The sequence below is a fragment of the Alnus glutinosa genome, chromosome 9 (genome assembly GCF_958979055.1).
Source record: "Alnus glutinosa chromosome 9, dhAlnGlut1.1, whole genome shotgun sequence".
Taxonomy (NCBI): Eukaryota; Viridiplantae; Streptophyta; class Magnoliopsida; order Fagales; family Betulaceae; genus Alnus; species Alnus glutinosa.
In genome coordinates this window covers 27,971,429-27,995,431 of record NC_084894.1, presented here as the reverse complement: position 1 = coordinate 27,995,431, position 24,003 = coordinate 27,971,429, and the positions used below count along the sequence as shown (strand labels likewise).

General features: G+C 38.6%; 3 protein-coding genes across 3 annotated transcripts; 1 reads left to right on the top strand and 2 right to left on the bottom strand.

Moving 5' to 3' along the window:
* Window positions 1-1,831: 1,831 nt before the first annotated feature.
* LOC133878047 (senescence associated gene 20-like) lies at window positions 1,832-2,677 on the top strand. The gene has a single exon (XM_062316532.1). It carries the CDS (start codon window positions 2,084-2,086, stop codon window positions 2,426-2,428), a length of 345 nt encoding a protein of 114 aa, XP_062172516.1. The 5' UTR covers window positions 1,832-2,083; the 3' UTR covers window positions 2,429-2,677.
* A 13,947-nt stretch (window positions 2,678-16,624) lies between these two features.
* LOC133878469 (wound-induced protein 1-like) lies at window positions 16,625-17,194 on the bottom strand. The gene has a single exon (XM_062317023.1). The coding sequence runs from the start codon at window positions 17,136-17,138 to the stop codon at window positions 16,644-16,646; it is 495 nt and encodes a 164-aa protein (XP_062173007.1). The 5' UTR covers window positions 17,139-17,194; the 3' UTR covers window positions 16,625-16,643.
* A 4,738-nt stretch (window positions 17,195-21,932) lies between these two features.
* On the bottom strand, window positions 21,933-23,364 carry LOC133878184 (short-chain dehydrogenase reductase 2a-like). Its single transcript, XM_062316695.1, has 2 exons — window positions 23,052-23,364; window positions 21,933-22,876 (listed from the first exon to the last, which is right to left on the bottom strand). The coding sequence occupies exons 1-2, from the start codon at window positions 23,135-23,137 to the stop codon at window positions 22,030-22,032; spliced, it is 933 nt and encodes a 310-aa protein (XP_062172679.1). The 5' UTR covers window positions 23,138-23,364; the 3' UTR covers window positions 21,933-22,029.
* Window positions 23,365-24,003: the final 639 nt, after the last annotated feature.

Here is a 24,003-nt window from a genome sequence, read left to right as displayed (position 1 = left end):
CCTTGCAATCAAAAGTGGTTTAGAGTGGCCGAAAGGTGTATTAGAATATTAATTTAAATTATTAAGTTTATCATTTTTTATTAGTTTAAGTTTTATAAATAAGTGGTGATTTAATATAGTATCAAAGTATAAAGGAGATAAGTTATTAAAAGGAAATTTGAAATCCACACGTAAGAAAACTTAAACTTTTGAAATAAAATGATGTGTTAATTAAAAGAGTTCCTAGCCATTTTGCGTATAATCCTAACAAACGATTAGTTGGGACTAAGAAGAAAGCATGCAATGAATTATGCAATACCACAAGTTTGTGACCCAAACACGCGTAATGTTGGTGTGCATCAATAGCATTACAATCGGACATAATTTTTCTTCAATTTATAAAAACGACGTGCCTTAGCAGGTGCGAATTAATGATATGCTTTTCTAATAACAGTAACAAAGTTAGAAGAAATTTTATTTACATCTCACATGATATGGGATCCATGTCATTCTAAAAAATAAAGTTAAAAAGTATGAGCTAGTAGAAGATTGAGATACACATGTTTAATTATTTGGGTAATTTTAATTTGGTCGCATTAATTACTACTTAATAATATCCCAAAGTTAATGAGGGTCAGATCATGGATATGACGACTGATCACTAAGAATCATTCTAAATATTAACAAACATATCAAGTATAGAAAGGATGATCCAAGATCGAAAAAGACTAAAGTTGAAACATGTAGAGAAGATGATAACATGGAGTACATAGCTTAAAAGTTTTGTGGTCTTTGGCTCGGTTTACTCTCCCAAATACGTACCTAATTACTTCCCACAAATGACAAATCTGAAGGATGATGATAACTTCGAATAATCTTATACGTACTCAGTTAACAATATGGATCATGATTCTCTATTTGAAGTGAGATGAGAAGGAATCATTTCATGCTTCATGTTGGGGATATAAATTGAAAGATAATCATATCACCAAATCACATGCACAATCATCCTTATAAAGATATAAATCAATTATTCTTAGGATCTTCTTCACATTGAAAACAACATATATGCACCCTCATGACCATTAATACAGTTTATATGGTAAATCACGCCCTATAATGAAAACTACATTTCATTGATATTAATGATGCCATATTAGGCAAGAAGCGATACCGAATACACATTCTCTCATTTCTCATGTTCTCTATTTAGTTTTTTTTAAGAGAATCTTAATTAACTTCGGGATCGGAGTGTCCCCGATACTTCGGATGCTGACAGATTTTTAACGACAATAATTTTCTTTGTTTTACAAATACTGGCCGGTCATTGGTTAGTGGTTTAAAAATATACTTCAACACTTCAAATTAAATTTTACAAATTCATTAGTGCCACGTACATATACATTGAATTTAAAATTTTTAAACAACGTGGCGCCATGTATACTGTAATCATATGTTAAAAAAATAAAATCTAAACTATCAAATACATACCTAAACTTGCGTACGTATCTAGAGAATACTCACTGCATTCCCATTGGTCCTATTTATATGCCAAAAATCGAAATCAAACCATATCAAGGCAACGACCAGTCATTCTAGCTCTTTAGGTCTAAAATTAGGTGAAGGTTGGCTCATCCCATGATTATTAATTTATTACTAACTAATTAATTAAACCCACTTATTAGCATGCAACTAATTAATTAAGTGGAATTGCAAAATTAAAGAAGCTGGCTTTGACTACGTGGGTCCCTGACCTCTCAACCCCCCCTCCCCCCCCATGCAGCCGAACCGTCCAAACCCCCCTCGTTCAGCTCTATATAAGAACCCTCTTCCTCCATCAACAAATGTACACCAACAAACTTCATACTTCAAAGCTCTCTTTCTTTTAGCTATCTTAGAGCTCTTTGAAAGCAACTTTGAAGTTCCAGAACTGGCAAACTCTGAAGCAAGCCTGGAGGAAGAAGAAGAAGAAGAACGAAACGGAAGGGTGGTGGTCACTGCCCTCTACAAGGCCCTAAGCTGCAAGGACTTTGATGAGGTGCAACGTCTACTCCCACCAGACCTAGAGTGGTGGTTCCATGGCCCACCGAACCGCCAGCATTTGATGCGCTTGCTCACTGGCTCATCACCATCGTCCCCAAAAGACTCATTCCACTTCGTTCCTCAATCCATTTTTGCCTTCGGATCGACGGTCCTCGTCGAGGGCTACGACAAGGAATGCTCGGTCTCGTGGGTGCACGCGTGGACCGTCGCCGATGGGATAATTACCCAACTCAGGGAGTACGTCAATACTTCCCTCACCGTCACCCGCTTCAGGTCACAGCCGATATCGTCCCCGGCTGTCGCGACGTCATCACAGACGTCAGCCAACAAGTACTGCCAGAGTACTGTTTGGCAGAGCCAGCTCTCTGACGACAAGTCCTCGCCGGGCCTTGTTTTGGCACTCTAAAGTAGATGGATCCCACGGGATCATTATGGAATCACAATCCTCGATCTGTTGCGTCAGTACTGTGTGGTGTGATCATGTGTTGTTTGGTCGGTCGTCTTGTCTGTGCATGGGTATGTGCTGGAACCTTCTTCTGGTGTCCTTTGGCTTTCAGTCTGGTACTTCCATGGTGTTTAGAGCATTTGTAGTGAACTTGAGCAAATTTTGACGAAGAATGTACACTTTTGTTATTTTAATTATCTCTTTTTTAAAGCTCTAAATGCCAAACTCTTTAAATATTCTCCACGTCAAATAAATACTAATTTTTTTTATTAATTTTATGAAAATGAAATTAAAAAAATAGAACCTTCCAGTAGATCGGGGGGAGCAAAAACGGGAGAGAATCGGCCAGATTTTGGACGATGGGAGCGGAATCGGCTGAATTATCAATGCTGGGTACCGGATTTTTTACGTCGAGAGCATAATCGGCCGGATTATCAACCCTGGGTGCAGAACTTTTGAGGGTCCGAGCAAAATCGGCCGGATTGTCACACTGGATACCTGATTTTTTACGACCGGAGCAAAATCAGCCAGATTATCAACGCTAGTAACGCCGATGGGAACTGGGTCAGTCACGCCGTGGTTCGCCAACGATTTCCCATACCTCCGCTTGAACAGCTCGCCACGCCATTGCTCCGCGCCCAACCGGCCAGCCATCCACATGACCTGTCGAATGAAAGGATCCGGCCTACTCCGGTCGTCACATTTAAGACGATGATGAATAGAAAAGTAAGAGAAAAAAGATGGAATAAAAAATTGAAAAAAAAAAAAGAGACGATTGACGAAACCCTCGTCTCATTAGAAGAGGGTTTCTAACAATCCTCAATTTGATGATGGTATTGACGAGCTCGTTGGATACGAGATTTTGAACAAAATCGTTTAATTTTAGTGATTTCGTCTATTTAACGACTTCACTACGAATGCTCTTATCTTATAGTTAAATCTGTGCTTGTGTGTTACCTTGCCATTGATGAAGTACTGGATTGTATTAATATCGCTCTCAATTTGAGAAGGTATGAAAAAAATGTTAAAATATAAGAGCATTACTTTGGGGGCAGAAAATTAAATTGTTATACCTCCCGTTATCTATTTTAACTATGTACTTTTTATTATTTAATTTAAATATTTTGTATCAACGAATTATTTATTATTTATTGAGAGAAAAGTGAACATTAGAGTATAAAAAGTACTTTATTTTAACATTTGATAAGTAAATGGTGTTCATCAAATTTGGTGAATATCGTAAAAGCTCACCAAATATTTCTCTAAATTGTTGACCAGAATACATCTCATTTTGCTCCTATTATAAAATCCCGATTAACCAAAATAACATTTGGCTAGCCAAATGAAAATGCTCTAAGATAATTCTAACGAGGAGTTCAAGAGAAAAGCTAAACCTCATGATGTGGCCAGCTAGAATGTTGCATTTGTTAAAGTATTGATTAAATTATCAAATTTATTATTTTCTATCTGCTTATGTACTTTAAGAATAAGTAATGATTTAACAGTATTTACTAGGACATGGAAATGCACAAATTGAGATATTTAAAGGAATTCTTTGATCAGACCAGGAAGAATCAGGAGCATCTTCAAAATATTATTAAAAGCAACGAAATAAAAATCTGTCATTACTAATTAGAAGACTGTAAACTCAATAATAAAGATTTTGTAAAAGTATTAGATGCTATCTTTATAATGGATCGAGCTTGATCTTCTTAAAATTAATAATATGATATAAAGTAATACTACTCTTCACACCGATTAATATAGTATGTTTTAAATGATTTTTTTTTTTTTTTTTTTTTCAAAATGGTTGATATGGAAAGTAACTTAAAATATCACATTCACTAATGTAAAATGAATGTGATAAATCGGTGTGAATAATAGCAATAGTTGATGATCTAGCATAAATTTATACTTTATAAACATTTTAATATTGATTAGATTTTTGTTTGAATCTAGAATAGATTGTTAATAAGACAATATTTGTGCCAAGAGATATTAAAAATAAGGCAATAATCCATCAAGACTGATTATAACGTGTTACTGATATGAGATAAAAAATACTTTTGTGAAAAAAATACCAACCAATAAATTTAAGGTTTTATTTATTTATTTGAAGTTTAACACCCACTAAGAAAAAAAATCTTGACTCTATCACTTGACATGACTTGATTGATCATGATCCTTTCTCCACTTTACTTGAAAGGGAGTTAATCGAACTATTTTATAATTAAAAAAATTTGTTGAATTGCATAAAAAAAACAATATACATGGCATCACATCATATAAAAAATTTAAATAACATAATAACATATGCACAATGTAATTAGGGCATATTTGGGAGAAATTTATTTTTCAAATACTGTTTTTTAGAATTTAAATTCTACTTAAATTTTATTCAATTTTTTTCTAATTTTATCTCAAGTTTTGTAAATCATCCAAACATAATTTTAAAAAATAAATTTTTTTGATATTTGTAATTTTAAATATTTTTAAAATAAATACACACCCAAACAAAATTTAATTTTAAATCTATAAATTTAATTTTACATAAAATAATTCATCTCCACAAGTCAATACCTTGGGCACCTCATCAATTATAATCAACCAATATGAGTGTTGGTGCATGTCATTATTAAAGTTATTCATCCATATGAAAGAAAACCATTATCAAAAGTTGGTAACACAAAAAGGTCGCGGGCCACCCGATGATTTGTTTTAACTTTCTTTTGTTGACCTTTATGTCGTTTTTAATGAGCCCAAAACGCAATTAGGACAGGCTGTTGACGAGTCCCAAGCACTAACCACAAAACAAATGCGGGCCTACTAAGCTATGTTGCGGGCCAGCAGCATCTTTGACATTTTTTTTTTAGAGTGGTGCTAGGGCTTTTATAATTTTAATACAAGTTTGTTATAAACTAATGCGGCAATCGATGTGACAATTATAATAACATTAAGATTGTGTCTGGTGAGGCAATGTTATATGGAGCACTGACACACCAGTTTATAAATTCACATGATATTTATTATGTCAGTATTTATTAAATAATTAAATTTGTGGTTGGTGTGGCAGTGCCTTGTAAACTGTTATGAGACGTGCTATACATCCTCTCCTGACTCCCGATCATTTTCCTATTTTCAAACTTTTCAAAACCACAATTGGATTTGTGGGGTCTATGTGATTTCTTTAAATTTAATGGTAATTTTGAAAAGTGAAATGATGGGAGGACTAAGGGGAAATGAATCATTTCTCAAAAGTTATAGCATTCACATCCGGCTTAGAGCATTCACAGCAGCTTCCCTAAAGGGGGTCTGTTCCCTAAGTTTTAGGAAAAATTTTAAGAAAGTTACAAAAACATCTCCACAGTAGCTTTCCTAAAATTTTTGTTTTCCTGGAAAGTAAATAGTATTTTCCAATGCATTGGGAAGCATTATTCACTTATTATTCAATTGTTTATTCACAAAATATATTATATCTCTCCTACTTTATTTTTCTTTCCTACTTTTAATTAAAGTAAAGGTAAAAAATATATTATCTCTCTCCTATTTATCTTCTTTCTTTCTTTTTTCCTACTTTTAATTAAAATAAAAGTAAAGAAATATATATATTTTAATGATATAGGGAAAAAAAATGAAGGGAAACTGCTATGGGGTGTTTTTTGATAGGAAAGTAAAAAGTAATTTTGCTCCCTATATTTAAGAAAAATGGTTGAGAATCTGCTGAGAATGCTCTTAATGAATTTCCTATTCATTTTATTTTAAAAAATCAATAGAAATACATGCACATGGGCTAGCTTTATAAATTCAATAGTAATTTTAAAAAGTGTGAGGATGAGAGAAGGGCCAAAGGAGAAAATGAATCATTTCTCAAAAGTTATAGCATTCACATCCAGCTTAACGAATTTCCTAATCATTTTAGTTTAAAAAATCACAATTTTCTATTTAACTACCCACTTTTTCAAAGCACTTACATTTCACATTTTATTTTTGTTATCTACTTTGCCTATTCTGTTTACATATTCTTTCTTTTTCAAAGCACTTTCTCCATTCTATTTATACCTTCTTTCTTTTTCAAACTAACGTGCATGCATGTCTTATCAAGAGTAAATTTTTTTCTTAAAATTTACAATTAGTGAGTATTGTAACTATTCACCAAATTTTGAGCTAAAATAACCCTCCCTAATGGCTAGGGGAATGTAAATATTGCTTAAGAGTACCATATATATATATATATATATATATATATATATATATATATATATATATATATATTTTAAGCACTATCTTGGATGTTATTGGAATTATAGACGAACTATACAATTAAATAAATTGTTTTTTTTATCTTTTTTTAAAAAAAAATTATGAACGAAAAAAAAAAAAGGAGAGAAATGGATGACACATCAGATGGTGATCAAATTTGAATATTTCAGTCGCAGCCATGCACTGAACTGAGACATCTTTACAGAGAAGGTAGAACTGGTCACACTTTACACCAGTTCGCTCCAGATTTATTTCTTCAAGCTGCTAACCTAACACCACTTATTTTCAATTTTAAATGCTATAAACAAATGCAAAATACTTTATGTAACAATCCCTCGTCCAACTCTTCGAGCTGTCTTTGAGCTGTAAAGGAGTCGCAAGGTTCTAGGGATCATTGCAATTTTGATATTGGTGAAATCTGTTAGCTTTGCGATTTTATAGGTAAAAAAAAAAGCGAATTTAAACAAAATTGTAAAGAGTATATCAAGAGTGTATTTTTAAAAAATTACGTTTTGAAAACGAAAAAAAATTAAAAAAAAAATTGTGTTTTCAAATCGCAAGCGTAATGTAATGCATTTTGAAAACGCGCAATTTTAAAGACTAAATTACAATTTTACCAAACGCGTTTAACTGCATTTCAAGATTCCGTTTTTAAATCGCATATTTTTAAAATTACTATTTTTTAATCGCACGTTTTGAAAACCATAAATCCAAACAAAACAAATAGGACACCAAGTAAATGACATTTTGAGAAATGCTAGGTGTATCGAATCTTTTACCAAGAGATCGATAGGTACCAAATGATGTACGTATGTAGAGCTTATTCATGAGTATCCATAACATTTATTTTATTAATTATTTTATTCATCTTCAATAAATAGCTTTACATGTATCATTCGGATACATATCGCTTAATTAGTAAAAGAGTTAGTATCCATAGCATTTCTCATTTCTCATTTCTCATGATATTAATTTTATCATTTCAAGAAGCGTGAGATTCTTGAATATAATACATGCATGCATGCTTCATGCATGGTTTGCAACTTCATTATAATTATACTTTAAGGTATACTCCCAAGAAGCATATATAGAAATTAGAAATAGCAACTAATTAATCACATGCAGAAAATCATGTTCTAGTGGAACTTTAGGCTTAGAACGGTTGTCAAGAGCTGAAAGTACTTGTTGATACAGTTTTCAGCATGGTGACGTGTCGGATGATGATTCGCCTTGTTCTTTATGATCTGCAAAATAATAAACACTGCGTCGGGGGGGTGCCGACGATCCCCCTCCGATGCTTAAGTAAGATGATAGTTTGAATATGAGCAGAGTAATTTTTAGAAGCATAGAATAGCATGTACCTTAATATTACAAGAGATTCTGGTATTTATAGAGATTGAGGAGCAGTTTAGGATTGTTCCCGGTTTGTGCAGGGATCGGCAGTTGAGGAAGACGTGGCCTCGGGCGCACGGACACTTCGGGTTCCACGACCGCGTATCTCGGGCGCACGATCCCTTATGGGTGACATGTTTTTTGGAGAGACTTCGGGCGCACGATCTAGTTATGTATAGTGTGTCGTGTCCCTTAAATCCCGGGTAATTCTGAGATATTCGCGGACTCGGGTGTTACGAGGTACCCGGGTCGGGTGGTCGGACTCGGGTGGTCGGGTCGGGTGAACCGGTTAGGCCCAAATAATTTGTATGGGCTTCGGTAAACTAATATTTTCCCTAACAGTTACCCCTCAATTCTTTTATGCAAATTTTGTGCGTAAGGGAATTTAGGAATAATCAAGCGGCCTTAACTTATCACGGATTCGGAAGTTGAGTCGAGTGTATGTTACCGGGGAGGTTTTGATTTTTCAGTCGTTGCTTCACCCGAAGAGTGTTAGTCCAGAGGCCTTTGGAAGTCATCTTTGGAAAAATCCTGCACTTTTTCAAATTCTAAATTTCAAATTTGCTCACCTTCAAAATCTTGGGTTTCGGGATCGGCTGGTGTATGCAATAAGGTGCATTTAATGCGATTCGACGTCGGTTCAGCTTTTGAGTCCCGGGTGTGCGAATTAGTGGTAACATTAGATCGAGTTTTAAATGACTTAACTGCGGCTAATGGAGATAAAGCCCAGTTGCCGCCGAGCTTGATGCCTCTCAAACTGAGGAAGGAAGCTGTTCAGTTTTCTGAGCTACCCCAACCGGGGAGGATAACTGCCAAGTAGGAAGAATCTCAGTCCCATGAATACAAGCGACAATATTGGGATAGAGAACCCTGTATATCTTGCCCATGTCTACTGTTGGGACCAACTAGATGCCGGATCTGCGTATGCTCTTCTTGTATTTCCTGGAGCGGAGCTTCTTGAGATGAAGTATGTTCCAGACCTAGGGGTCGGGATACTCATAAGATTCTGACGACCGGTCGGGTTCTCTGGTTTCATTTGACCCAATTGAGCTTCCGGTTCGGCCACAGGCCTGCACAATCTCGAGTGCATGTCGACACCAGGTGACTTGATGGGTGTTGACTGAACTGATTGATTCCCAGAAAGACAAAGAGCATCTTTTACGGAGCTTAATGTATCTCAGGCTTGGAAGATAGTGTTGGCTGCATAACTGTATGCCACTAAGGCTGAGAAGGAACAAACTGTGACCGGGAAGCAAGCTATAATCAAGCTGCAATAGAGTGTTGAAGGAGGATGTCCAGGCTGGGGATCAAGAATTGAGTGTTCCGGATTGATTGAGAGACTTGGGATTGGGAGCTCGAGGTTAGCTGAAAACAACGAGAAGAATTGCAAGGCCGGCATTTGATTGAGTTGTCTGAGTTATTCTTGAGGATGTTCATTATTTGATTTGACCGAGTTACTTTCCAATCCCGAGAAGGTGGCTCGTACATGTGTCCGGGCTTTCAAACCGGTTGTATGTGAATTTATTACCGAAGGGGATAATCGGAGTGACTTGATTGTATTTCAAATCGAGGGAGACAACACTTTGAGTTGATCTGGTTTGAGTTGAACTGGGTCACCCCCCGTGCTACCGTGGGACATGATCGGGTGTGTGTTCCACGCCGGTTGTGTTTCAAACCGAGGGAGACAACACTTTGAGTTGATCTGGTTTGAGTTTAGTTGATCTGGTCTGAGTTGATTTGATCTGGTCTGAGTTGAACCGAGTCACCCCCCGTGCTACCGAGGGACATGACCGGGTGTGTGTTCCGAGCCGGTTGTGTTTCAAACCGAGGGAGACAACACTTTGAGTTGATCTGGTTTTAGTTGAACCGGGTCACCCCCCGTGCTACCGAGGGACATGACCGGGTGTGTGTTCCGCGCCGGTTGTGTTTCAAACCGAGGGAGACAACACTTTGAGTTGATCTAGTTTTGAGTTGAGTTGATCTGGTCTGAGTTGATTTGATCTGGTCTGAGTTGATTTGATCTGGTCTGAGTTGAACCGGGTCACCCCCCGTGCTACCGAGGGACATGACCGGGTGTGTGTTCCGAGCCGGTTGTGTTTCAAACCGAGGGAGACAACACTTTGAGTTGATCTGGTTTGAGTTGAGTTGATCTGGTCTGAGTTGAACCGGGTCACCCCCCGTGCTACCGAGGGACATGATCGGGTGTGTGTTCCACGCCGGTTGTGTTTCAAACCGAGGGAGACAACACTTTGAGTTGATCTGGTTTGAGTTTAGTTGATCTGGTCTGAGTTGATTTGATCTGGTCTGAGTTGAACCGGGTCACCCCCCGTGCTACCGAGGGACATGACCGGGTGTGTGTTCCGAGCCGGTTGTGTTTCAAACCGAGGGAGACAACACTTTGAGTTGAACCGGGTCACCCCCCGTGCTACCGAGGGACATGACCGGGTGTGTGTTCCGCGCCGGTTGTGTTTCAAACCGAGGGAGACAACACTTTGAGTTGATCTGGTTTTGAGTTGATTTGATCTGGTCTGAGTTGATTTGATCTGGTCTGAGTTGAACCGGGTCACCCCCCGTGCTACCGAGGGACATGACCGGGTGTGTGTTCCGAGCCGGTTGTGTTTCAAACCGAGGGAGACAACACTTTGAGTTGATCTGGTTTGAGTTGAGTTGATCTGGTCTGAGTTGAACCGGGTCACCCCCCGTGCTACCGAGGGACATGACCGGGTGTGTGTTCCGCGCCGGTTGTGTTTCAAACCGAGGGAGACAACACTTTGAGTTGATCTAGTTTGAGTTAAGTTGATCTGGTCTGAGTTGATTTGATCTGGTCTGAGTTGAACCGGGTCACCCCCCGTGCTACTGAGGGACATGACCGGGTGTGTGTTCCGAGCCGGTTGTGTTTCAAACCGAGGGAGACAACACTTTGAGTTGATCTGGTTTGAGTTGAGTTGATCTGGTCTGAGTTGAACCGGGTCACCCCCCGTGATACCGAGGGACATGACCGGGTGTGTGTTCCGCGCCGGTTGTGTTTCAAACCGAGGGAGACAACACTTTGAGTTGATCTGGTTTGAGTTGATTTGATTTGGTTTGAGTTGATTTGATCTGGTTCGAGGCTTATAGCGGCTCTGGGCCTATGGTGGCCCGAGGCTTACAGTGGCTCGGCTTCGTGCTCGGACGTACCGAGGCTTTTGCTTGGGATTGCCAAGGCTTTTGTGCTCGATGCATGCCGAGTCAACTCGAGGTATGACGAGACTTTTGCCTTTTTCTCCTCTTGAGCTTTTCAGTGGATCCCTGTATTAACACGGCACAAGGAGACGAATAGATCAAAAACATGAGTTTTAAAGAGATGCTTTGAGTGACCATCGATTCTTGTGAGGCTTCTATCTGTCATCGAGAGAGGCGGCGTTAAAGCTCCTTTTCATGTTGCGCAAGCTGAGGGTAGCATGGCTTTTTTTTTTTTTTTTAATTTTTTTTTTTTTGGAATTTCTGATAAAAATTTCTGGCTTGAAATATTATTCTCGCCTGTGTCTAAGCGGCACATATGTATGCATATATGTAGCAGAGTTTAGCAACTAATAATTTATTAATGCAAAGTATGCAAAATAGCACTGAGATTCAATCATGTGACTTGATATAGTCTTCTGTTTCACTTTTCTATTTCACCGGGTAGGCACCCCCCAACTTTTATACTTGGCTGATTTTTAGCTAAGTTTGAAAGTTTAGGATATTTGTTGTGTACTACCGGAGGAAAAGTTTGTGGGTACCCCCACTTTTTAGACTTGATGTGTAATCATTTTTGCGGTGGGAAGCTAATTTTAAATTTCTCTGATCAATGCATGAGATATATATTTGACTGTCTAAAAAATTATAAGTAGGCTAGCATAAACAAAAATGCGAAGAGCGAACTTATCTCAATATTTTGATGAGGTTGTGCACTTGGGCTCCTCGGAAGAGACCCTCGAAATGAGTCCTTGGATTGGACCCTCAGCCCGGGATGATCCTTTGCTCGGAATGGATCATCCGCTCGGGATGATCGATGGCTCGGATGCATACTCGGACCGGGATGATCCGCGGTTCGGATGGGATCCTTGAAATGAGTCCTCGGATTGGACCCTCAGCTCGGGATGATCCGCGGCTCGAATGATATCCTAGACTCGGATGGAGTCTTCTGCTCGGATGCACCCTCGGACCGGTATGATCAATGGCTCGGCTCGGATGCACCCTCGGACCGAGATGATCAATGGCTTGGATGACATCCTTGGCTCAGAATGGATCATCGGCTTGGGATGATCGATGGCTCGGATGACATCCTCGACTCGGATGGATTCCTTGGCTCGGAATGGATCATCGGCTCGGGATGATCGATGGCTCGGATGACATCCTCGACTCGGATGGAATCCTTGGCTCGGATGCACCCTCGGACCGGGATGATCGGCGGCTTGGATGATGCACCCTCGGACCGAGATGATCGATGGCTTGGATGACATCCTAGACTCGGATAGAGCCTTCGTCTCGGATGCACCCTCTGACCGGGATGATCCGCGGTTCGAATGGGATCCTTGAAATGAGTCCTCGGTTTGGACCCTCAGCTCGGGATGATCCGCGGCTCGAATGACATCCTAGACTCGGATGGAGTCTTCTGCTCGGATGCACCCTCGGACCGGGATGATCGATGGCTCGGCTCGGATGCACCCTCGGACCGAGATGATCGATGGCTTGGATGACATCCTAGACCGGGATGGAATCCTTGGCTCGGAATGGATCATCGGCTCGGGATGGTCGATGGCTCGGATGACATCCTAGACTCGGATAGAGTCTTCGTCTCGGATGCACCCTCGGATCGGGATGATCCGCGGCTCGGAATGGATCATCAGCTCGGGATGATCGACGTCTTGAATGACATCCTCGACTCGGATGGAATCCTTGGCTCGGATGCACCCTCGGACCGGGATGATCGGCGGCTTGGATGATGCACCCTCGGACCGGGATGATCCGCGGTTCGAATGGGATCCTTGAAATGAGTCCTCGGATTGGACCCTCAGCTCGGGATGATCCGCGGCTCGAATGACATCCTAGACTCGGATGGAGTCTTCTGCTCGGATGCACCCTCGGACCGAGATGATTGATGGCTTGGATGACATCCTAGACCGGGATGGAATCCTTGGCTCGGAATGGATCATCGGCTTGGGATGATCGATGGCTCAGATGACATCCTCGACTCGGATGGATTCCTTGGCTCGGAATGGATAATCGGCTCAGGATGATCGATGGCTCGGATGACATCCTCGACTCGGGCCGAGGCTTCGGCTCGGATGCACCCTCAGACCGGGATGATCTGCGGCTCGGGATGGATCATCGGCTCGGATGGACGATGGCTCAGATGACATCCTCGACTCGAACCGAGTCTTCGGCTCGGATGCACCCTCAGACCGCTGACTCGGCAGGTGAGAGAGCCAAGGCTGCGACGAGCTCGGTTTCCCATCGACAGTTTCCTTTGTGAATTAGGTTGGTGGTCTGTTCGTCGGTCGTCGGGGAGTACAAGATGTGGGTAACCCGGCTCCAAGGGGGGAGTTGTCGACCTGTCGGGCCGTTGGACTCAATCCGAGCTGGGCTTGAGATGGGTTGAGCTCATTCGTGTTACGGAACCTTACCCGATACCGCACTGTTCAACCCGGCTTCTCCTTCTCTTTTTGTTTCGTTTTTCTTTTGTAAATGAGGTACTTGAATAGTATATGCCTTCCCCGCATAATAACAGGTTGATATCTAAAAGAGATATGCGAAAGTCCAATTTTGAGCTATAACATGATGATGCAGCAACTGTGCGACTTCTTCGGCGCGCCCTTCTAGGTTATGTGGGCTTCAGCAAGTTGAGGATTTCATTCTCCATAACAGAGAAGTAGATTTGAAATAATGACAACTAATGAGAAATACAAAACTTATCTTACATGCCCAGATACGATCACCAATTTGGTGTTTGTGAATACAGAATCACATATCCGTAACTGCACATCTGCATATTTGGGGAAGGCCTGTATTGCCTTGGTGTGGCCAGCAGAATATGGACGATCTAAGAGTCGGAAAAGAAGACCCATCAGCCAGAATTAGCCGTAATTCTTAGAGACGAAAACTGTCATTCCATAGGCGTAGTCACCATTGCGGATTTCTTTTTTTTTGCAAGGAACGATTTTGTCGTTCCCACAGACGGCGCCAAACTGTTGATACAGTCTTCAGCATGGTGACGTGTCGGATGATGATTCGCCTTGTTCTTTATGATCTGCAAAATAATAAACACTGCGTCGGGGGGGTGCCGACGATCCCCCTCCGATGCTTAAGTAAGATGATAATTTGAATATGAGCAGAGTAATTTTTAGAAGAATAGAATAGCATGTACCTTAATATTACAAGAGATTCTGGTATTTATAGAGATTGAGGAGCAGTTTAGGATTGTTCCCGGTTTGTGCAGGGATCGGCAGTTGAGGAAGACGTGGCCTCGGGCGCACGGACACTTCGGGTTCCACAACCGCATATCTCAGGCGCACGATCCCTTATGGGTGACATGTTTTTTGGAGAGACTTCGGGCGCACGATCTAGTTATGTATAGTGTGTCGTGTCCCTTAAATCCCGGGTAATTCTGAGATATTCGCGGACTCGGGTGTTACGAGGTACCCGGGTCGGTGGTCGGACTCGGGTGGTCGGGTCGGGTGAACCGGTTAGGCCCAAATGATTTGTATGGGCTTTGGTAAACTAATATTTTCCCTAACAGTACTGTTTGCTTGCTTAAATAGATCAAAACCAAGATCGAGCAGAAGATAATTAGGGGATAATTAATCGATCCCAAGTTATTACCAAATGAACGCGGGAGAAATGGCCTTGTAACTTGGGCAATTGACTGTGCTACTATTATTTTGTTGTGTCGTATCTAATTGTGTAAATTATGTTACGTTGTTATTTATAAATTTTAATTAACATGACAATATATTTGCATTGTAACAACAATAAATCTGTAAAATTTAACAGGAATAATGAAATGGTTCATCTCTAACCTCTATCTTGATCGATTTCATCATCTCTAACCTCTATCTTGCAAAATAATTATAAAATAAAAATGTAATTTATCACGTTACTCAATAATATATAATGGCAGTTACTCTTTCACGTACCGTTCAAATTAATTCACCAAAGCAATGACATACGATGATGTGGTGGGGGGTGTACAGGCCGGTTCATGACCAAAAATATAATTATTTCCTACTAATAGGGACGTAGAATAACCACGTCAGTAGGCTCCCAAAAGTTGACTTTGAAGAAAAAGGCCAGGGGTGAAAATCAAAGCCATGCCATCATTAATGAGATCAGTTTAATTTGCTAAATGACGCACAATCTCAAACAAGGTTTTATTAATTAAGTACATGTTAGGTAACTTGGTAATTTATAATACTAATTAAACAGACTCTATATTAATGCATGATGCATGCAGGTTACGTCTTACTTCGACTTAATTGGCTAAAAGAATTAAACATGCTCCAAAATTAATTTGAGTTCGATTTCTCCAATGTTATATATGGACGTTGAAAGGATTTTTTATTTTTTTATTTTTTTTTACCAAAAATTGAAAAAGAATCTCTTACATTAAGTTAACAAATTCAAACGAATACCATCCGATAGCACAAGATCGAACGCTCGTCCAATTTTGAAATTTATCATTACAAAGATTAAATATGTGAAATAACTGTTAATTCGATCTATTGACAAAAGATTATAACTATTACTTGGAATAGAAAAAACTGAAATTGAATAATTATTCATATTCCTTAACTATAGTTTGGTCGATCATAAAGTTAGAATAGAGCACTGAATACGTATATTTCTTTGTTTGGTAAATTACAATTAAAATATATGCCGGCGCATAAAATCATATTGTAATTTGACCTAGCTTGCCTGCTTGCCATCACTTCTTTTTTTTTTTTTTTCTTTTTTTTGGCACTGAGATGGGGATTATTGGGTGCAATTAGTTATTAATTAGTTGTGCATACAATACGAGTAGGTGGGTTCAATTCGAACTGCTCCAATTCTCTAGCTATTTAATTTGAACACTGGCCTGAATAGGTACGTACAAGACTCGATCTTTGTCCTCTCACATTAACTATTTGTATTGCATATTTGTATTGTATGCAATACAGTCAAGTATTTGCACCCGATCCAAATCTTTGGCACATAATCTCTAGCGTACACTATAATTATCTTCATACTAGCTAGAAAATGGCATATACTGGATTTGAATCCATATATGCATATTGTAAACATACAATTTATTGGCCTTAGATGTTAAACTTAATTAATACAGCTTACCTGTTCAAAACCGCGTAACACACCCTTTTCATAATCAAAAGCAAGTTTAACGAGGTATATATATATACACACATATCATTGATTATTTTTTCATATATATAGTTATTCAAAGTTCTAGTCAAAGACGTGAACATCTAGCTTGTGCAAATTAATATATATATATATCCAGCCCCGATGATCAGAAGGCCAGCACAAGATCCGGCAACGAGCGCTTCAACCGCTGCCGATGTTCGCTTTGCCACACCGGAATCTCATCTCCGGTGTCGGAAACCCTAAGTAACACGGTGAGCCACGTGTTGAAATACTCACGGAATTGAACAATCATGTCTTCCTCAAGCGTCCAAACGTGCACCCAGTAGGCCTTCAATCCGCGGTCCCATCCCTCCATGATCACCCGGTCGCCAATGGCCATGATGCTCCGAGGTTTGAACTTAAATTCTCTGTGCCTCGACTCCCCAGTGAGTATCTTCATCATGTGTTGGCATTGTGGAGGTCCATGGTACCACCATTCAAGGTCAGCAGCCACTAACCTAGCAATGGTCTCTGTCTCACCACGTGCCAAGGCCTTGTACAGCATTTTCACCATCTTCTTGTTCCATGGCCCGCGCTCTGACGCCGGTGATATGCCCTGATCATTTTCCGGCATGAACTCAATATTGCCGTTGATCCCCATGTAGCAGTAGGGAAAAGATAATTGTTTTTTTTGTAAGAGATCTCTTAGCTTACTCTTTGTGAATTATATATGCATGTGAGGGACTATTTATAGATCGAACATATATTGGAGGCAATTACATGGAAATAATTAACGATGTATCAACGGCTATGATTTATTGATTTTGTTGACATGAATATTGATCCGATGGATCAGAAATGCTCCCATCCTTTTTGACGAAAGTCTTGGATTGTCTGAAGAATGCCAATGTGCCAGGTATATTCTACTGTTAGTGACGTGGCGGTTCTTGAACGAATAAAGACAAATTGATCATATTAGAACCTCTTGACTCCTTATGATCACGGATTCACGAGTGGCCTATTTAGGAAGCCCTAAAATGTAGAAAAACACAATCACGAAAGGGAATATAATGCAATTAAAGAAAACCAAACCAAAAATCAGGTGACAAAGTCCTTTAAAGCTCCTCGTTTGTTGAGATGAAATTAATTAATTAATTATTAGTTTTGTTTTCCATGCAATCAGCAAGCGGTCGGTGATATGATCAGGATCCTCTCCATTAATTTTTATATATAGTTGATATATATATATATATATATATATATATATATATATATATATATATATATATATGTTAGACGCAGCGTAAAAAACAAAATTTTGACCGTAAAATAAATTTTATTTCTAACAATGTGTGTTTAATTAACAAATCTGCATGGGTGTGCTTTCGATAAATTAATTAATAATAGTGATAAATATAATGTAAAATAATAAGAATAACTAGGAGTCATCAAAAGTACAGCAACTATCACAGTTATTTGCTGTCCGAATAACACATCCAAACCAATATTATATATATGAATGCATGTAGACGAACGTCATTCAAGCTGTGCATGTCGTGAAGCCGGAAGCTTCCACACAAAAAACAAAATATATTAGTAAATTGTCTTTATTTTTTTAATTTTTTATTTAATAGGTCAATTATGGTTGAAGTTATTAGATTCATACATGTGCACATTGAGTGGGATCGAAACCTAGCTTCTCCAATCTCCAACTGTTCTCCAGCTAAGAAATTAACAACGGGAGGAATTCAAAATCACAGTGAAGATGTTCTAGCTAGAAAGAAATCTAATACTTAGAAATTCACCTCGATCTTTTGGAGTGCTCAAGGAGGTCAAGAAATTAGGTACCACGTAGACGCTCTCCTTTGACGTCAGGCCCCACGCTGCTGGCCATGGCCGGCCGATGCCTTCCCCAGCCTCATCGATCACTTTCCTCTCCAAATCCAATGAGAACGGACAAGCTAAATTCAATTAATTTGAGCAAGTTTATTTTTAAGTTGCCAAGAAAATTGATATATGGAAGCTAAGATGTGAGAAAGTGCATCAAATAGGAGAGGACTTTCTAAATGTGGTAGGGCGCGCATTGGTAAACCCTAAGTGCTTGAACTGTTCTTCACAGTCACACAATCTGAACAGGATTGATCTCTCCATTTCAAGACTAGCTAGAAATGGAAATGATTCATTTGATTATGGTTTTAAATAGATTTCACAACTTCTAACAATATATGTAAATATATGTTGTGATATGATATATTCCTACTAGGATTTTGATTCCAGTTTTGACTGGAGTGTTGTAAAGCTTTGTTTGGTTTTATAAAGGGTTTTATTCATCCAATATATATATATATATATATGTTACTACGTAATTTAAAATTTTGAAATGATGACAGCATGCTTGTACACTGTTAGTTATTGTAAAATAATCTAATTTTAACTATGAAATTGAAATGGATAGGATGGCCTATTCCTACGCAAACACCCGGGATCGAACCTCAACCAATAATGTGAGAATCATACACACTAACTCTATGTTATATATTATATTAATACGTGAGTATATTGGTCTATTATGTTTTTAACAAGCACTTTATAATAAGAAAAATGCTTGATTAGGGTACTAGATTTTACGACAACCCCCTTACAAATTCACGTGGCAATATCTTAAAGGTAAGAAAGTTGAGCAATAATAATGGGTATATATGTTTAATTGTTTAGTACTGACTAACGTGTGTGAATTATCACGTTAGTTTGTAAAATATTTGTCGTAAAAACTGTTATATATATCCCTAGTAAGTAATACTCTTTTCAATATTTATGGACTTGTTTGATAAAGGTTTTTTAAGTGTTTTTGTTTTTGAATAGTAATAAAATGTTATTGATGTAATAGAAAAAGCTAAAAAAAGTTAGAATATATATTTTGAAGTTACTATTTTTTTTTAGAGAAAAGTGAATGGAGGCAAAAACCTTTTTATGAGTAAGAAAGAGCCTAGCTAATTAATTAACAACACCAAGGGCGGTGGCTAATCTAACAAACCACAACCCGAGTACGTATAACCTAACAAAATAAATGCAATTAATTAACGATCGGAGTTAGTAATACATCATGATCAACAATATATGTCCAACCCAAGAATTAATATATCAACCATTTTTATTAACACAACCATTTAGTAACCAACTATATATGTCCGAGCAAACAGTAGAAACGTTTTTTTTTTTTTTTCTTCCTAACTAACAGTCTTGAATTTCTTTATTTCTAACTACTATGAGCTTGCCAAATATTAAACCACGTCTATGACAGATTTTTTGGGTAAAAAATGAGAAACCTTTGGTGACCACCTTTTCGTTTTTGAAGGGGGCAAATAGTATTAATGAAAAAAATGTAAGGGCCAATCAACGGCTACCTTGCCTACCTATGTCACGAATGGATATTGAAATTGATCATTAATGTAGATTGGAATCGTCGTACTGAAATTCGGTCAATATATACCTTTTATCCTGATCGTTCATTTAAAATGGATGGTCCAGATCGTTATAGCAAATTAAAAAAATAAGACTAAGAAAGAAGGTAGTTTGGGTGCCCATCGAACCACCCCTAATTTGGCAAAAGAGGGCTCGGCCATCTCGAACCAACCATTAGGAGTGGCAAAATTATTCCCTTGCCTAAAGAGAGTGGTTCGTCCACCTTCGAATCATCCTTTAGGGCGGCTGAACCACCCAAACAAATAGTTTAACCACCCCAACATGCCGCAACAGTCACTCATGCTACCTAAGGTATTTGTTGTCATATATTTTGGATCGTCCATTTAGAATGAAAGGACGACCTAATAAAAGGTATTGTGCTGGTATAATACCTAAGGTATTGCACCGGGAATACCTTGACCGTGCATTTAAAATGATCTCAATCCACAATGATCTTGGATGGAACGTTGCTAGGTGTACAATACTAGCTAGAATGGGCACAGACTACAGACTACGTACCAAAGTCAGTTCAGAGTCAAAGTGGAATATACAGGCCAGGGTCTTCCTTCACGTAGACCGTTCATGATCGCTGATGAATTTCTGGCCTGTCGTACGTGTGGAGTCACCTTAATTTGCGATTCCCCTTGCATAAAAAAAAGGCTGGCACCGCGTCTGCTAGCTTATGTACTGTAGCGATAAATAGGATTGGCACGATCGAATAATACTGAACAAATCATGCAAGTGGTGTCGTCGTGCTCTGTGTTCTAGCTGCAGTTCCAACTCACTTTGATCGTCGGTATTCCTGTTCGAACCATAAATTAATGGGCATTGTGAAGTGAACGACACTGAACAGGCTAGGCTTGGAACTCATAAACTAATATACTTAACCAACTTGCATTAGTTTTGTGAAGACAAGTAGCCAACTGATCTTAACATTTGTGCGAGTCCTTAGCAGGTAAGCATAAATATATATATTGTGTGCATGCCACTTTTTAAAACCATTGGATCGGCAGTGAAATGGAGAGAATATATTCCGCGTATTTTTGTAGTTTAGATTTTATTTTATTGTATTTGTACATACATATTCACCATGTGATGGGAATAGAATCTTCTCCATTTTAATGAAATAGAGATGAATCATTTTACGATATAGATTTTGCTTTGTTGCATTTAACAGTTTACACGGTACCATATCATTTAAAAATTTAAATAATATGACAATATATTTATCGTATATGGCAACATACACACCATTAGATCTATAAAATCTAATTTGGACCATCAAATAGTTCTCCATCTTATATGAAATGAAGAGGGCGGTCATGATCTGTGACAACATATACGCTATTAAATCTGTAAATTATAATCTGAACATTTCATCATGATCCATTGCATCTTCGCCCTTATTAAAATTGCACACCATCTATTGCTAATATGATGAGTATTACATGACATACAACACTATCCTGGAACTCGATCTTTTTGACCAACATCTCATATTTCACCACCCAAATCTTGATTAGATCCAAATTGATCTCGCCCATTTGATCTTTTAAGTTGGGGATTAATTAGCGGAATCGGTTGTGGTATAGATCGATAGAAGATAGATGAATCATTTAACTATAACAAAAAAGTTCCAATATTGTTCATGTCATGGTTCCGAGTGATGATAGCTGACATAGTACTAATTAAATTAATGCATTTAACGAATTCTCAAAAAAAAAAAAAAAAAAAAAAAAAAAACAGAGAAGAAGCTATATAAAGCAGATAATTGAAGTACCAATGAATTTGAATGGATAGAGGTATTGATTAGCAATTTTGTTATCAGAATTTTTAGTTATTTAAACAGTAAATATGAAAAAGTTTCTATAAAACTAGCTCAACTTGTCTGGAAATATCTTGGACAACTTGTCCAAGTACTTAAATAGGTGGATCTCGATCATAAGGGTCTTTCAATATATAATCCATTAAACAAATTGATGGAAAATCCGGATTATAACCGACATAAAAGATCAATATATATATTGCTTCTTGGGCACAACTTCCGAGCCAATTAAATTACAAATGATAAGCATTAACAGATCTTGCTGCTACAAGCCTACACAATTTTTGCAGGTGGTAAATCCACCATCGATGACAAGGTTATGACCACTTACGTATTTGGACTCCTCACTTGCAAGATAAAGAGCAGCCTCAGCTATATCCTTAGCTTTTAGAGTAGCACCCTTCAAATTGGCTAGGCCTCTCACATGTTCCTCCATCTTCTCAACTTCTTCCCCACAAGGTAGGCCTACTTTCGTGCAATATTCCTGATCATGATCATGATCATCATCTTCCTCGCAACCCTTCCACGCATTAATAAGCATGGAAGTCGCCACGCCAAATGGAGAGATACAATTAACACGAATACCATGCCTGCCAAGTTCACAAGCTACATTCTTTGTTAGTCCTACAACGGCATGCTTCGAGGCTGTATAAGCATGAGGTCCAAGCCCTCCCATGAGACCGGCTACGCTAGCCGTGGAGATGATGCACCCGCTTCTTCTAGGCACCATGACTCTAGCCGCATGTTTCATCCCCAGAACTGTTCCTCTTACATTAACTCGCATGATATGATCAAATTCTTCTGCATCAAAATCAATGATGCTCTTGTCGTGCTTTGATTGGCTTCCAAGAACTCCGGCATTGTTGAAAAGAATGTCAAGCCGGCCATACTGGGAAACTGTTGAGTTGATCAAGCTCTTAACGTCCTCTTCTTTGCTTACATTACAGTGTATGTAGGTCGCTGAAGGGGACAATGATTTGGCTAGAACAAGACCGGCGACATCCTCGACGTCCGCAACGACCACCTGGGCTCCATGTTTCGCGAAGAGTCTCACAGTTGCCTCTCCAATCCCTCTAGCACCGCCTGTTATAATTGCCACCTTTCCGTCCAACCTATAACAATAAAGTACGGATCAAAAGAAAATGACAATCTTTAGCTTCTCTGGATCGATCAGGTTCTGCACCTTCACGTTTATGTTGTATTCTTTTGCATACTAAGAAAAAGAAAAAGAAAAAGATCAGAAGTGAAGGAAATATATATATATATATATATATACATAACCATAACCTTTTTGGGGAGGGAGAGGCTTTCTCTTTGCTTATGAGGTGGATCCTCTGAAGGGTTTTCTCAGGCATCACTTCAGCCGTAGGCATGTTGTTGAGGGTTGGGGGGAGCTAGCTACTAGCTAGTACGTTGAAGATGACGATCGAGGAAGGGATTGATCACTTTATAGAGATGGAGCCATTAAGATTGAGTTGCTAACGTGGATTCGCTTGTCCCTCAAGCACATCTTTGCATGAGACTTTCGTAACCATACTCAACCCTTTCTCAAATTTTCTCCAAAATTTTGGTAAACCACCACTTTAGTGACAACAGATTGATCAGAATGTCCCAACAATTTATTGCAAGGATTACAAATGGAAGAGGGTTTTTATAGAATTTATTTGTCCAAACAAATAGAAATAGTATTTCAAAATCTACTTGGTAAAGTTCATATTAACTCTCTCACATTTATTGTCAGGAATGATCTCTATTCACTTAGTTGCCTTTAATTTGGTTGGAAACATTTTTGCCAGGATATATGGAATTTGTGAAACAATTCTTTTTAATTCATTAATGCACTTGACCAAAAGTATACATCTCGATCTGATCTCTATTATATATAGTACAATATTATTTATATGTATCTGAGAGAGACTTTACATATATTTAATATGTACCTTGAGGATCTTGGACCGGTGGTTCACAATATTGTTACCATGCCTCTCACAATCAAAATGTTGAAAAATCTCAAACCGTAGTGTTTTATTTCAAGGCAAAACACACATGTCCACCACCTAAATGTTATTAAGAGAAAATGATAGCTAGGAGAGAGTGACGCAGCACGGGAAGGATTTCTTTTTCACCGGAAGGATTTCTTTTTCCTTTGATAGTGAAACTCTATCAAACTCTTTTGTTAACCTATGACAATCTGTTTATTAACATGAAATTTATTGTTGTTCTTCCTAGCTTTGTTCTG

Bases quoted from the DNA above. Each gene is read 5' to 3' on its own strand.
- LOC133878469 (XM_062317023.1), bottom strand. From the start codon at position 17,138: ATGGGGATCAACGGCAATATTGAGTTCATGCCGGAAAATGATCAGGGC.
- LOC133878047 (XM_062316532.1), top strand. From the start codon at position 2,084: ATGCGCTTGCTCACTGGCTCATCACCATCGTCCCCAAAAGACTCATTC.
- LOC133878184 (XM_062316695.1), bottom strand. From the start codon at position 23,137: ATGCCTACGGCTGAAGTGATGCCTGAGAAAACCCTTCAGAGGATCCAC. The intron at 22,877-23,051 runs GTTATGGTTATG...TTATTGTTATAG, and splicing joins GCCTCTCCCTCCCCAAAAAG to GTTGGACGGAAAGGTGGCAA.